Source organism: Eublepharis macularius, chromosome 3 (assembly GCF_028583425.1).
Source record: "Eublepharis macularius isolate TG4126 chromosome 3, MPM_Emac_v1.0, whole genome shotgun sequence".
In the NCBI taxonomy this organism is placed as follows: Eukaryota; Metazoa; Chordata; class Lepidosauria; order Squamata; family Eublepharidae; genus Eublepharis; species Eublepharis macularius.
This window is the reverse complement of record NC_072792.1, coordinates 48084484-48100992: the sequence shown is the minus strand read 5'-3', so window position 1 is coordinate 48100992 and position 16509 is coordinate 48084484. Positions and strand designations below refer to the sequence as shown.

Below are 16509 nucleotides of genomic sequence, written 5' to 3'. Positions count from 1 at the left end.
CGAGAGAGAAGCCCTGAAGAAGAAGGGGGGGAAAACAGGTGCCGACGGCCAGCCGGCCGGCCTCCCGCCCCTCCTGATCCGACTTGGCGCCCGTGCCCCGGGGCACCACGGAAGGACCCCGGCGCGTTGCTGTTATTCTCCCTTCCGCGCCCCCAGGAGTGATTTGGCCCTCCGCGGCGGGGCGAAGGCGGGCCGGGGCTGACGGGTGGGGAGGGGGGACCCGCGCCAGGCCTCCCAGTCCCCGCCCTCCGGTCGGCGGCTCTTGCTGACAGGGCTGGCTTCAGCTGCCATGTGCGGCCGCCTCTGCCGCGGCCTCCGTCGCTGGGCTCCATGCTGCTAGGGGCGTCGTGGCTGTGCTCCTCCAAGGCAGCCGCCGCCGCAGAGAAGCGGGCAGCTGAGGAGAGGCGGCGGCGGCGGGCAGCTGCGGGAGGAGGCGGCGGCGGCGGCAACGGCGAGGGACCCCCCGCAGCAGCCGCCGCCGCCGGAGGAGCCATGGACGAGTCTTCGCTGCTGGACCTGCTGGAGTGCTCCGTCTGCTTGGAGCGCCTGGACACGACGGCCAAGGTGCTCCCCTGCCAGCACACCTTCTGCCGCCGCTGCCTGGAGAGCATCGTCAGCTCCCGCCACGAGCTGCGCTGCCCCGAGTGCCGCATCTTGGTGGGCTGCGGCGTGGACGAGCTGCCCGCCAACATCTTGCTCGTCCGCCTGCTGGACGGGATCAGGCAGAGACCCCGCGCCGGAGGGGCCGGAGGCGGCGGCGGCGGCGCCCCGGGCAGCCCCACGGCCCAGGGGAACGGGGCCACCACGGGCAGCCACAGCGCCGGCTCCCCTGCAGCAGGAGCAGGAAGCGCTTCCGTCACCGCTGCTCCCTCGGGCTCTCACCCTGGGGCGGCTGCGGCTGCCTCCTCCGCCTCCCCTAGCACGGCCGCCGCCGCTGCCGCCGCCTCGGCTGCCGCCAGCCTGAGGGAACTCGCCGCTGCCAGCCGCTGCGCCCTGCTTAAGGTAAGTGGCGAGGGCCGCGTCCGCGTTTCCCCCTTCCCGCCTTTCTTCTGCCCCTGCGCCGCAAACGCCCAGCGCTCCGCCCCAGCCGGCGGGCTGCCTGCGCACACCCCACCCACCTGGACCGGCCAGACAACACCCCCTTCGGCTGCGCCTCTTTCATAGGTAGAGCTTACTGTTTTCTCCCATTGTATATGGGATGCAGGCGTGTGTCCTGATCTTTCTACCTACCTACCTACCGAGGCATGCAGTGCTACTAGGTGTTGACTGGAACAGTACCATTCCGCTTTGGTTAATTGACAACTTCGATATTGCAGTTTGAAATTCTGGCCCAAATGGCAGGTGTATGATACAGTTACAGCTTTGGGGTGATGAAGAGGTATTTTTGAATCCTAAGGAAATGGAATTGTCAACCCTCTCCACCAATCCTTTTTGGGTTATATTACTAGACATTAGAAGAACCATTGGAAAACCGAAAAAAATCACATGCAGACTTACTTCTAATCTTGTAATTGCTTATAGAAGAGGAAGCGTTCTGTGTAACTTGAAAGTTTGCATACTTCTTTGTGAATGTTGATTAGACCTTTGGATAGGAGTGGGACTTTTAGCAACTTACGGAGCTTATCTTCATTTTTTTTAAAATAAGCTTATGGTGACACAGTACTGCACTGCCAAGACCTGCCAATGTCCCTTCTACACAGTTATTAAGTTGTATGTAAGCCTGTATTGTTGCAGTGTGCCCTACAAATCACCGTATCAACATGCATTCTACCAGACTACAAATATTTTGTTCATAGAGTGTAAAAGCTACCTCTTCTTCAGATACCGTATGTTATGCATTTTGATTCTAGCACTGGCTGCTTCTGCCAGAGGTATGGCAAAAGATATTACAGTCAGGGTTTGCATCACAGTCGTAGTTCGGTTGCAGTCTATTTGCTCTTTGTTCTAGTGAGTATGCAGTTCTGTGTAGGAGATCTGAGGTGTTTTTGTTGTCACATTTAACTAACTCCAACCAATTCCCTTCATTTTAGTAATGATAGGTGGTCAAGATTCTGAAGTCATTTTTATATATATTTAAAGTGTATAGCATTTGAAGACAGGACTCTGTTTCCAGTGTGAAAATTTCAGAGGGAGACAAGAATGCAAGTTTATTACGTACAAAACTGGCCTTTTAGAAGTGATGGTGGCTGATGGTAGCTTCATGTCACTCTTTGGCTCCCCCTGATAAAACTTGGGTGCTAGAACTGTTGAATGACGGCATTGTGTGTAACTGCTAGATAGGCACATGGTGAAACAGGAATGCCAACTGCTACACTGCTTGCTAATCTCTGCTCAGATCTACTCAGCCCAATCTCTTATTATTATTATTAACAACAACAACATTCGATGTATATACCACCCTTCAGGACAACTTAATGCCCACTCAGAGCGGTTTACAAACTATGTTATTATTATCCCCATAACAATCACCCTGTGAAGTGGGTGGGGCTGAGAGTGCTCTGAGAGAGCTGTGACTGACCCAAGATCACCCAGCTGGCTTCCAGTGGAGGAGTGGAGAATTAAACTCGGTTCTCCAGATTACAGTCCTGCGCTCTTAACCACGACACCAACCTGGGTCTCTTCACGTGCCAGTTGGGTTGTATGAACTGATGCCATGTCTCTCATTGAGTGGGGCTTCATAGTTGTGTGACAATGGATATGGTCACTAAGAATTGCAAGAGAGTATAGCAGAAAATAAAGTGTGACAGAGGGATGAGGGGGAGTGATGTGAATTTTTGCTGTAATAATATTTCACTTTATTGGCTAATGGTGTAAATAATTTGCAGAAACTAATTCTATAATAAATATGTAAATTACATTTTTTATTATTCCTCAATGGCATCATAATACTGTGAACTATTTTTTTAAAAAAATTAAGATTAGAAAAAGCTGCGTAGAGCTTGTCCAATATTCTTTTATTATTGCATTGAAATGCATTAGCTGATAGAACCTCTTTCCCTGACTATTAAAACCACTTCTTTGCTGTCATGATTGATGGCTGCATTTTCCCTCCCTTGCTTGGGCTAATAAGTGAATGAGCACAAATGGTTCCATGAAACTGTTTGTTTAGCCTTTTGAATGACCTCACAGCTTTATCTTTGCAATCAATGCAGTGTTACTGATTCCTACAAGGTTCATTACAGTGAAAGAAATCTGAACTAATCTTTTTTAAAAAAATCAGGAGAGAGTAACTCTTCTCATAGCTGCTTATACAGCTGATTGTCAAGCTTTCCTGAAAACGGATGGAGCAGCTCTGTCTGTATTGCACAGTATGAGATATGAACATGGTCGCTGTGAAGAGCTGTGTACCGAAGTGCAGCCTTTGTCTGTCTTGGGCAGCAGTTGTTGCTTAGCCTTTTAATTATCTTGTTTAGAGGCAAAATTGAAAAACCCCATTACGCATTAATAGGAATTTTTTGTTAGAAGAGATTATGATCTGTAATTGTGCCACTATGATACTTACGGTTTTGTCACACTTTTCAGAATGATTGTGATTTTTTTTTACTGTTTTAGCAATCCTTTTGCACTTATAAAAAATTAACCTGTAGAGTCGCGTTAGAATTGTTGACTTCACTGTTTTTGTTTGCTATATTTTTGACTTCTTAGCAATCTCAGCTATCTTCAGGAAGTACAAGTGACCCTGGGAGGTCAGTCTTGGGAGGATTTTTATATCGGGTCCTCAAACTATTTTTGGATACTTTGAGTTTTCCTCTGTTAGGGTAGCAGGTTATATTAGATGATCCTCATGATGAATCTCATGTATCTATGAAAAATAAAGGAATACCTTTTCAGCCCAAGAACAAACTTCCTAAACTAGCACAAAGCATAGAGAAGATCTACCAGCTGTCTGTAGGACTGATGAAAGGTACAAGCAAAGATACAGGAATAGTATGTTTCACATTGTGCTTTGTGCATGTGGGAGGGGGACATTTGTTTCTGTCACTCTATGTATGTACATTTCAGCATGCAGTGATCAAGAGCACTTTTTTTGTCTTTAAGGTAGTTAAGAAAATCCCTATTCCCAGGTGTGCAAGTTTAAAATGCAACAATGTACTTCTCTTTAAAAAAAAAAATTCAAGTATTCACATTCATTTTTTTTCTTTTATCAGTTTCAGAGCTTTGTATATATGATACTTTTTGATATATCTCTTGCTCTCTTTTTTAAATAAATCCTCCTTGTTAACTTGTATGTTTTAGTTTCAATATTTTTAAAGTGCTTTGAAATGTTTGATGAGCATATTCAGCATTCATCTGCTAAAACACATTTAAAGGACCAACAATAATAATTGATTATTTGTTTGCATTTTTGCTGGCTCAGGAGCCACCAGTGATACCCTAGACCATTTTGCTTGGTTCCCAAGCGCCAAAGCTTTGCCCAAGTAACCAAGGCACAGTCAGCACGGCTTAGACCAGCAGTGGGGGAGAATAACAGGCATGACTTATGTCTATCATCACCTCTCAGACCTGCCCAGGCACCATCTGAATCCAAGACGAATTCCTGAGATACTGGCAGTTCTGCTGGCTCTTGGCTTATTTCAAGCATGTCTAACCAAGTGCAACCCTCACTTCCCTCCCCCTCCCTTTTGTTTGCTGGCACACCATCTTCAAGGGTACATGCTGCATTTTTTTTCTGGGACTTTGGCCAAAAAGGTTGTCTACCCTTGCTGTATTAAACAGTGCAGAATGTGGTTTTTAATTGATACTTTCTGCTCATTGTACCTTGTATAATCAACCAATTTGCTGTACTTTACAGGAAATTAAGATACTATTTTTTTCTATGCGATGAAAATATTACTTGACTGCATATGGACAGTGTTTTGTAGGGGTGCTGCTTGTTGATTTAGCAGTACTGTATACCTTATTGTATATTCCTATGTTCACCTCAGCAATAAGCTTACTTGCTTAAGCATTGAGGCTCTATGGGGCTAATGGTATGGGTTTATTGTACAAGATGCTTGTGACGATTGCTGATCATTTGTGTATCGAGTCTCTGAACTCTCTTAAATGAAAATATTACTACGTTTTTGAATAAAACAAGTGGATTGTAGTTTTCTATGCTATCTAATCTGCAATTGCTGCTTCTTAATGCAGGGCTTTTTTCTGGGAAAAGAGGTGGTGGAACTCTCTATTACCACATGTGCATGCACGAAGTGCACGCGTGCTCCCGGAAATGCATGATGATGTCACTTCTGGAAGTGATGTCACTCCAGGAAGTGATGCCACTCCCGGAAGCGACACCGGTTCCCGGAACCCAGCACAATGCATTACGATGAGTTATGATCATACATTACGATGTTAGTAAGCTTGGCAAATTACTCTATTATGAGAAAGGGTTTTTTTTTCCCTTTCTGTATCCTCTACAAAAAGTGAAATCTTCCATTCCCTTTCCCAAACATTTCATTTCTTTGGAATCATATTTTAAAATATGCAAGAAGGAGGGGGCCTGTAAAAATCCAAAACCCACCTCACAAATCTAAATTCTGACAGATTCCCACTGCCAGCATAGAAGAAAAAAATCCAAAATTCTTTCTCTAAATTCCAGAGTCTGAAATTCCTAATCTAATAAATATTGAATTTTCAAATTTTCAGGGAGGGTTTTGCTTTACTGGAGCAATTCAAAAGAAGATACTCAGCTTTAGCTGCATTAGAGTTATACTTAGTTTAAAATGGCTTTTTTTGTTGCCTCCCAACTCTACCTTACCAATGGGTAAGCTGTTGTGACATTGTGAAATGCTCATAAATATTCCAATGTCCCAGACAAACAATATTCATAAAAACTTCTTTAACACCCATATGCCCACTGCAATTTCAGTTATGTTAATCAGCTGAGGGTGGAGAGAACCATTTGAGTTACAGCTATTAAGACATAAGGACGCCTATATACTGATGAATATATTGATGAAAGCCTTCTGTGACTTGGTCACAGCTATCCATTCCTAGCATAAAACTGGAATAACCATAACTGATATTTTAACTAATGCAAATAACCATAACTGATATATTTAACTAACACAGAACCAATCTGCGTTCAAAAGCTGTGGGAACCATAACCATGTCCACTTCAGGCAACAAAAGAATGAAACACACACACACACACACACATGCACAGCCTCACCCACCCCATGAAAAGAAAGCAGAATGAACTCAAAGCAGCACACACACAGAGCTCCCACACCCCCATGAAAAGAAAGCAGAATGTACTCAAAGCACTACACACACATACACAGCTGCCACCCACCCACCCACCCTGAAATGAAAGCAGAATGAACTCAAAGCAGCTTAGCCTTCTCTAGAGAGCCGGCCCCAGCAGCTCTGCTTGCGCTCCCTCTCTTTCTCCCTCCCTCCCTCTCTCTCTCGCTTGCTCGCTCAAAGAGAAATGAAAAGAAAGCAGAATGAACTCAAAGCACTACACACACATACACAGCTGCCACCCACCCACCCACCCTGAAATGAAAGCAGAATGAACTCAAAGCAGCTTAGCCTTCTCTAGAGAGCCGGCCCCAGCAGCTCTGCTTGCGCTCCCTCTCTTTCTCCCTCCCTCCCTCCCTCCCTCTCTCTCTCTCTCTCTCTCTCTCACACACACACACACAGGGAGAGAAAGAGGAATGAAAAGAAAGCAGAATGAACTCAAAGCAGCTTCGCCTCCTCTGCAGAGCCCACGGGGCCGAAGGAGGAAGGAATCACGTGGGCAGATTCCAGAGCTGCCAGAATGCCATTCCAGGGCATTCCACCTCAAAAAAAGCCCTGATTGTATGTAACCTTCTAGACCAATTACAGCCCTATAGCTTTGTGTGTGTGTGTATATTGTAGGTGAAGTTTGACTCTTATTCTACTCATTTATTGGGAGCAGATATTTTGTCAGGCAGTTCAGCAGGTTCCTTTTCATGTATTTCAAACAGTACAATACAGGTGGCAGCATTTCAATCATGCATGTTCTGTCATGGCCCGGTGGGATTTATAGTTTCCTAGGTACAGACATTGTCGTCATTGCATGCCATGCAACGATTGTTGGTTTAAGTAAAGAGTGCACAAACCAACCAATCAGGCAGTGATTTATACATAAACTGTTTTTTTTTAAAGTCCTACCATTTGGTGTCAAGTCAGTCTGTTCTATCAAAGTTAATGGCTGCTGATCTGTTTGGATTGGCAGCATTTTGCACAATTATTTATTTACTTATTTTATGTTGTTTCTAGTCCCACCTTTCAAATTGAGCGTCATCTATGCAGTTTAAAAACATGACTCAATAGTGACCCTGGAGGAAATTGATTTCCCCAATTAAACAGGCACCAAAGAAGGCTTTAAACCAGTAACAAAAGCCAAAGTTAGCATCCAGGCTGTGCAGGCAAAAAGCTTTTCAGCATGCTGCTTGATTCAGAGGGCACAGAGATGACAAGATCTGATATGTGCCCCCAACTGTTGAGGGCATTGTCTCCGTTGCGTCCTTTCCAGGTGCATCTGATGAATAAGTTTTGAAGTGGAAATAGTGATACAGCCCCTGAGTAAGCAAGGTCTGCAAAACAAAATCGGCTAGCGTTTTGTCGGGCTTAGTAGGAGGGGCAGCTTCCCTGCTTGGAGCGGAAGAAAATTCTACATCTTGGCTATCTTGCTTACTGCATGTCAGGGAAGGAACACCTCCCATGTTAAGATATTCTATATTGTGTTGAAATAGAAACCAAACTGTGTGTTATTGATGGACAGTACTTTGGAGTGACTTGGATGATATGAAATTGTATTGATACAGAAACATTATTATAATTAGAGTGTGCTGTAAATATGAAATTTGAGTATTGTTAATATTGTCATTAATGATATTGATGGTTATATTAACATTTGCATGCTGCACTTTTCATTGAATGAAAGACAATTTATTTTGGTATATAGTGTTTTGTATTTATTGTAGCAATTACCATTCAGGAAGACCCTTTTTTCTGGAGAACAGTATGTTTGCCTGATGAATGTGTTCAGAAGATGTGGTCATGGCATTTTACTATTTTGCGAACGCTGATATTTAGCAATATGTTGTAATACATGATAAATTGTTCTCCTCAGACTGGTGGTGTCTCTGTGCTTGTGGGGTATATTGGAGACAGCATTCATTGCATACTAACATGCAATCTTATAGGACAACCTTTTTGTTTTCCCACTTACCTGGACTTACCAGTTAATTCCTTGAGGTGCTGTGGTTATTGGCTGGCTGCCCAGCTTGTAGCACTAGACAGATGTTTTGACTTGTAATGCAAGAGTTCCTCAAGCCTGCAAGTTAGGTGAAGTTTATAGGTAAATCCTGTGGGGTTTACCTCACACATCCATGTACTGAATCAATCAAGGTTATCAGCAGAAGTTAGAATGGAAGGCTTCTGTGTCCTTTATTGTAGAAAATATTTATTTTAGCATTATTCCTATACATTTAACTGAAGGGAATTGTGGAGCTGTGACCCCACATAGGCCTATAGCAGTGTGTTTTTTTGCCTTGGACTGTGTTTTAAAGTGTTGTTCCCCCTGCCTCCATGGAAGCCTGCCTCATATGGGCCCAAGCCGCTGCTAGCAGCCGGGCGCCTGCCGGGGAAACCTCCAGCGAGCCTGGCTAGGCACTCCCTGGTCAGTTCCCGTCTGGAGCCTCCCGCGGGCCGGTCGCCGAGCTTGCCCTCGCTACCGGGCAGCCTGCTACCCAGCCCCAGCCATGCCCAGCCGGCATCCATGTTCTCAGACAGCCAGAAGACCCTGGGAAGAAGACTGCTTTGAGAAGCCATTTCGGCGAGGCGGGCACACCACGTCCGCAGCGAGAGCCCCTCGCCCCGCTCTGCATGTCTTAGGAGCCGCCCCGGAGAAGAACTAAGTGCCGACCATCCCAAGCACTTAGAGAATGCATCTCAAAGAAACCTCCGCATTCCAGAGCTGATGACATCAGGACAAGCCCTGTCCGCTGGAACATCCTTTCAGCCCACTTGGATTTCCCCCTCCCTCTTTTGTCCCCTCTTCCTGAGGTGTCACTTATCACAATCTGATTACCAAAGTGGCCCATCCAAGCCATTCAGTAGCCCATTAGAACCTTTGTTTTAATCTGTGAGCACCACCAAGTACAGCACCAGCCCCAGGGTACGTTTTGGGGTATTTAAGCTGGTCTCCCAGACCACTCGGTGCTCAGGCCATTCCCTATCCAGACCTCCTTGCTGTCCGTCTGTGGTCCCAGTGCTGGCATTGGGCCACCCTCGCTGCTGTGTCTCTGCTTCGCTCCAGGATTGTGAGTATTCCCCCCTATCATCGTTGGGAACCAGCTAATGCGAACGTCTCTGTATTTCCTACTCTATATTTCCTAGATCTTGTGTGTTCCTTGTATGATTGTGCAAGTTAGGCTTACGCCACACTAAATACACGTGTTTGGAACTTATTCATTGTCTGCCTCTTTTTCACTAGAGTGTCTGGGATCGGGACCTCCGTATACATAGGTTATGATCCGCGCTTAATATTAAGTTACAGACTGCTATAGCTAATTCCCCATTATAATAAAGAGCAGTTCTGGTAACAGTGGGTACAAGATAAAGAATTTCAGTAACCAAGAAAAGGTAGGATTGGTTGGATCAGTTAAAGATTGAGCCTTTCTTGGCCAAGTTTCAGAAATACCCAAATAAGGATAAACATTAGCTGTTTTCACATGCACCCGTAAGCCTCCGGAAGATTGTGTGAAACTCGCGGCACGAAGGGTCTTCCTAGTGCGATTTCCTGGCACGATCCCCTTTAATGGCGCGATGATGTCAGAAATCATGCCATTAAACAGGATTGTGCTGGGAAATCGCGCTAGGAAGTTGCTTCGTGGCATGAGTTTCGCACAATCTTCCAGAGGCTTTGGGTGTGTGAAAACAGCCATTCTGTATAAAAGAAATAGCTAGATTCTTATTTTCCCTTTGGCCCCCATAATTATTGGCAGCGACTTTAACGCAAGGTTAGGACTCTCTGATGAACAGCTGATTGGTGAGTGCAATATAGGTGGCCTTAATTTTGATGTTGAACTCTGGCCACTCTTCAGGCATCTCTCTTTAGATCCAACTGTCAGTTTTGCTGGTGCATGCCTCTTTCAAATGGCTTTTAGGCTAAATCTTGTTATTCTAAATGGTCTACTACCAGGTGATTACCCTGGCCAATTTACTTTTTGGTCAGGCCTAAAACACTCAACTATTGATTACATACATATTTCCAAAGATCTCTATGATGATTATATCGATTTCTTGATCGATGCAAGAATAGAAAGTGACCATTTACCCTTAGTCCTTAAAAATCTTGGCCCATTGGGTCCCTCCAGGGACCATCCCTCCCCCAAAGTACTTAAGCCTGAACCCCCTATACATACTGGGAGGACCAAACTTAAATGGTCTGCTCATATTAAAGAGAATTTCTCTCTTTGGACTCAATCAGCTGATGGTCAGTTCCTCTCGCATGCCTTAACAGCTAATACTGGTGGGGAGATCTCTCCAACTGACTATTACCATCTATTAACTACCAAACTTAAGCCTTTGCTATTGAGACTTGGAGGCCCTAAATATGACAGGACTCGTGGCAATAAAAAATGGTTTGACCCAAGCGAAACCGATGCTTAGAGAATGTTTCAGGACATTTCAACAAAACCCAAATTTAACTACTAAACTTGATCTACAGTCTAATAAGAAGAAATATAAGGAGCTGTTAAAAGCCAAAAAAAGAGCTGCTGACTCCCTTTTATGTCAATCCCTTCTTAAGGCTACTAGAGAAAAAGATAATGTTAGCTTCTGGAAGATTACCTCCAATCTGCAAACCAAGAACTCTAATGTCTCTAACCCCATTTCTGCAGAGGTTTACAGTACGCTATTTAGGGAACAACACTATGTTGCACCTCCTGTCATTCTTCTAGATAACACAACACAATGGCCCCCAGTATCTGAATCTGAAATTACTTTGTTAATTTCGCAGCTGAAATCCGGAAAAGCTCCTGGTGGTGACTTCATAGTTGCTGAGCTGTTGAAATCGCACATAAATTGGCGGTCCCCAATTCTAGCAAATTTGTTCTCCTGTATAGATTCCTCAACTCAGATCCCCAAAGATTGGGGCCTGGCCATAATCATTTCCCTATTCAAAAAGGGTAGTCCCCTGGATCCGTCAAACTACAGGCCTATTAGTATGCTGAACATGATCTGTAAATTATACACCAAACATCTATGTCAAAAATTGTGGGCTTGGCTAGACCAAAATAACCTACTTGAAATTGAACAGGCTGGCTTCATACCTGGTCGCTCTACTCCGGGGGCTTGTGCTGGTGGCAGTGGTGCAGGGCAGGAGGGATAGGAGGCTGCTGCTTTGTGGCACGTGCTCCCGCCCCCTGTGCCTCCTCCGGCGCTCCCTCCGGCACCCCGCACCTGAGGCCACCGCCTACCTGGCAACATATTTTCAAATATGTGAAACATCGGAAGAATCCATTGTATGCGACCTTTGTGGACCTCAAGGCAGCCTTTGATTCAGTGTCTAGGGGGAGGCTTTGGGCCAAATTGGTTGACATGTGCATTGATAGAAGGCTGTTACTTCTGTTAATTAATTTACATAAAAATAACAGCCTTCAGATAAGATTTACACAAGAAGGCAACTTATCAAAAAGAATTCTGGTTCAAAAGGGAGTCAGGCAAGGTTGCCTCTTGGCTCCTTTTCTATTTAACATCTATGTCAACCACATAATTACATGTCTTCATACAACTGATACTCATGCTCCAACACTTTCAAGCAGTAGAAAGGTCGCAATCTTAACGTATGCTGATGATGCGGTACTTTTATCTCAAACAAGGGTTGGTCTTAAGCGAGCAAGTGACACCGAACTACTAACTATCAATTTCGCTAAAACTAAAATTATTCGTTTCAGTAATTCATTTAGGAAGTATAACTGGAATATTAAAGGAAATGCCATAGAACAAGTCAAGAACTTTCAATATCGCTAAAACTAAAATTATTCGTTTCAGTAATTCATTTAGGAAGTATAACTGGAATATTAAAGGAAATGCCATAGAACAAGTCAAGAACTTTCAATATTTAGGTATCACCTTTTCTTATAACTCCAAATTTTCAACACATTTGTCTTCATCAGCTATTTTGGCAGAGAGAAGTGCAAATGCTATCCTTAGACTGTTTAGAAGGAAGGGTGCTGGCTTTCTCCCTATGGCCTTAAAAATCTATCAAGCAAAACCATTGGCCCAACTTCTATATGGCTGTCAGATTGGTCCCTTTGTCAATCTAAAGTCCCTTGAAATTGTCGAATCCAAATTTCTTAGATCCCTATTTGGGGTACCTAAATGCATTTCCAATGTAATACTCAGGCAAGAGGCCGGTCTACTGAGAGTAGAAACAAAAGTTTGGGAACAAGCCATATCACTCTAGCTAAAAATTCACTGCAAGCCAAAGGGCCTAATACCCTTCCTTCTGGCCTCGGACCTCTATCCCATTTGGTCTACACAAATTCTTAATAAGATTAAACAGATTGGTATAGTCCCAGAAGATCTCTTCCATGGAAGCCTACAAATGGCAAGAACTTCCATCACACAGAGACTTCTTGATATTGAATTACAAAATGAAGAAGTTCTGCTGCCCAAGAAAAACCCAGCCCCAATTTTACTGCTGCTCCTTACCTTTCCAATATCACTCATGAGCCTTACAGATGGCATTCTCCAGAGCCTGATTTGAGGCACTTCCTTCTGCTGTATTGCAGAGTAAATTTGCTCGTGTGCCAATGCATGAACGCCTATGCCCATGCATGACCAACATGGTGGAATTGGTCGCTCATGTTCTCTTATTTCTGCAAACTGTATCAAGAGGAAAGGGCTTGTCTTATACTGCCTCTCTTGTCTAAATTTAACCCCTTGCAGTCCTATCTCGACTTTAGACCAGAAATCCTGCACAGCATCCCTTTAGAAGACACTCAGAGCTCAGTGACTTATGTTGTGGCCAGATTCTGTTCCTTAGCCATTAGGAAATGCAGACTCCTTTTAGATGAAAATGTGGTATAAGTGCTTTTACCATTTTTTCTTAACTCTCCTTTATCTTCATTGCAATCTTATTTAATGTTAATCACCAATTACTATCAGATTGTAAAGATTTGTCACTGACATTGTCTGCTTTAGAATTAGCCTACATGTGATGTGTTCATCTTGTAATATGAGCCTTGGGGCTCTGGTTCATGTAATTAAGACAATGTTCTTTAAAGCATTGGCTACTCATATTTTGTGTGTGTGTGGTCAAAATGCTCAGTTATGAATGCTCAGGCTCAAAATATTTTCAAGACATTTCTGCCAGGAAAATGCTGCACCAATGGCTTTGGGCTTAGCTTGTTTAACTGTTGCAGCTAGTACTTTGGGTGGAAAAAAGATCATGCTGTGCAAACTTGAATTCTTGTGTCAATGCTACTGCTTAATTGCTTTGCAAAAATAAACTCAGAAAAATGATAGCATAAGCATTGCTTGTTAGATATGGGTAAGAGACAGTCTCTTCGAATCATTATTGATGAAGATGTTTGCTTTTATGGTGTCATAAGTATGATGTCGCTACGTTCCATGTCAGTGAATGTTTGGAAAACAGAGCTCCTCATCATGTCTGTCCCACATCTTCCATGCTAGTCAAAGTGATTCTCAGATTAGCACCCATCCAGGAAGTTTACACTGACTGTTCTACTTAGTACCTTTAGGCTGTTTTCTGAACCACTCTGACATATAGTGATAGAAAGACACATAAGGCACAAGATAGTCAAAATCAAGCACATTTAAGTTGTGTTAATTTTAATGGGGCAATTAATTTTCTGCTGCTGAAATCAGTGGAGTATAAAAGTGTTTAATTTTGGCTGCATAGTACCCATTTTCTCTAGCTTGACATTAACAGAAATTTGAGGTTGAGTAGAAGAATTGCATTTCTCACCCCCAAGTTTACTTGGTCTTTATGTCAGGCATTGGAGTTAGATGGGGCAAGGCCAGAAAGATGGGTCTGGGGGACTCCTCAGGGAAGCAACAGCAGGCTGCATGCTGGCAACGCCATGACTTCAAGCCCTGGCAGGACAGAAACTATAGCCATGCCACTGTGGCCCAGTTGCAACCTAATTGGGGGGGGGGGGAGGCCAGAGCTTAGTTGGTCACAAGGGGGTGCAGACTGTTCCCAAGCCTTTTCCAAGGATAAGAAGTAACATCCAGGATTTGCTGGTTCCCAGCGAGCCAGAGGAAGGGGAGGATTTGCAGGGACTTTGAGGAGCTATTTAAATTCATCTTGGAGCCAAGTTCCTCCTCTTGAAGGCAGCTGGGTGATCTTGGGATAGTTACAGCTTTTGGAGCTCTCTCAGCCCTACCTACCTCACAGGCACTGAACACTCTTATCATTGCAATGATTTTCCTACAGCAGTGGTTTTTTAGTCTATAGGCATTATACTGAGGAGTTGCAAAATATCTTATTTAAGAAGGAAAATAAAACTTTTAAAAATCATAAGAGATATTAATATTATGTTCTTCCTACTTCTCATCCTCCCAGGTATTTAATCTAATTTATTGCCATTTGTAATGAAAGTTTTCTTTTTTAAAATCTTTGCTTTGGGACCTTTAACTCAGCTTCTCCTTACATTACTGTAAACTTTTATCTCAGGCGGGCCCTGGTCACAACCAACAGTCCTTTTTTTCTCCCCACATAAACAGAGCTTTAGGTGGTCTGTACTTTGCCCAGGCCTTAATATGGAGAACATCTTTCCCATTTTTTTGTGGGTGACATATATTGCTTCCTCCCTGATTCCCTCAAAATGGTTTTGCTGCCGTTAAAGGCAGACCCTCTGTTTAACTAATATTATAGGAAAGCTTTGTTATAAATTGTAGTATGACATAACTGTTAGTGTGTGGGGGGAATGGCTGTGAGGTAAAAAAGAGATCCTTTTTTTTTTGCTTAAACAGAACTTATTTATAAGAACATAAGCATGAAGGCTCCAAGTATTTATAAGTGGATTGGGTTTGGAATAGTTTTTAAGCTTGGTGGTTTCAAAAAGAGTTATATATCCACAGACCCTGTCACAAGACTTATTTTCCACGCAGGTCTTCACTAACAGAACAAACACTCCTCTCATCCACACAGACATAGATTTACTAAGGCTTTTCCACACAGCTCGCCTGACCTAGACCTAGTTCAGACTCCACACAGATTTAGCCAGAATCTCCTGGCTGCTTAACTCAGAAACACAGACTCTCTCAGGCTGCTATAATAATAATAATAACAACAACAACAACAATATACTGCCCTTCAGGACAATTTAACATCCACTCAGAGTGGTTTACAAAGTATATTATTATTGTCCCCACAACAACAATCATCCTTTGAGGTTGGTGGGGCTGAGAGCACTCTGGAGAGCTGTAACTGATCCAAGGTCACCCACCCAGCTGGCTTCAAGCAGAGGAGTGGGGAATCAAACCCAGTTCTCCGGATTGGAGTCCTGCTTTTAACCACTACACCAAACTGGCTCTCCAAAGTTTGCCCGATTTGGTCAGAAATAACACTTTTCTGTCAGCACTCTATCTAAAAACTGCTGTTCTCTTTGCCCCCCTACCCCAGGTACAGCTACCATCCAATCAGAGCAGACACTTCACCCATCCTGTCCCCCTCTTTCTTTCCGCAGAGGGCTGCGTTTAAACCCACAGTAACCTATAGTGAAAACCCTCACATTAACCAGCAGAAATAAAATATTCAAACTTCTTTTCATGCAAAATATTATACCATTTAAGATGGACCCTATCCCCTTCACTCCCCCCACTATGAGGCAGATTTTCCCACCAAAATTCAAGTTTGCCAGCTTTGGCTGAGCAGCCCCAAGTAAAATGTTTTTATTTATTTTATTTATGGTCTGAACGTCTGTTTGACCCACCCTTGTAAGCACTTATAATTTTGGCTTTTTAGCCTAACCCAGAAACTTGATGGGGTAAAAGCAGGAGCTCTTTTCCTTTGTGTTGGAAATGGCACTGGAGACTTTATAATTTAAAAAAGAAACAACAACTTTATTAAACAGGCAGGGATGGAATAAGTAGTCAAGGGAATAAAAGTACTGAGTTAAAATTTGTTTTATAGTACAAACTACACTATGAATAATAGACAAAATATTTTCCTTGAAGCTTAGTTTCTTATGTTCGTAATTCTTAACAGTGAGAGGTGTTTTACATAATTATTTAGTTACAGCAATAACGTTTCTTCACAGAGTTCTCTTTGACAAGTCAAGTTTCCTGAAGTTAGTTTAAAACTGTTTTCCCTTCACAACTCGCCCCGGGGTCCTCTTCAGAACCAGGCCCCCTTAAGAAACCAAATAATAATAATAACATTCGATTTATATACCACCCTTCAGGACAACTTAATGCCCACTCAGAGCGGTTTACAAAGTATGTCATTGTTATCCCCACAACAAAACACCCTGTGAGGTGGGTGGGGCTGAGAGAGCTCCAGAGAACTGTAAC

General features: G+C 43.6%; 1 protein-coding gene across 1 annotated transcript in view; it reads left to right on the top strand.

The window, feature by feature from the left end:
* The first annotated feature begins 330 nt into the window (after positions 1 to 330).
* The window catches only part of SH3RF3 (SH3 domain containing ring finger 3), a 268399-nt gene continuing 252220 nt past the window's right edge, over positions 331 to 16509 (top strand). The window contains exons 1-2 of the mRNA XM_054974032.1: positions 331 to 775; positions 845 to 975. Of these exons, the coding sequence (XP_054830007.1) occupies positions 331 to 775; positions 845 to 975 (576 nt within the window). The remainder of the gene's footprint in view (positions 776 to 844; positions 976 to 16509) is intronic.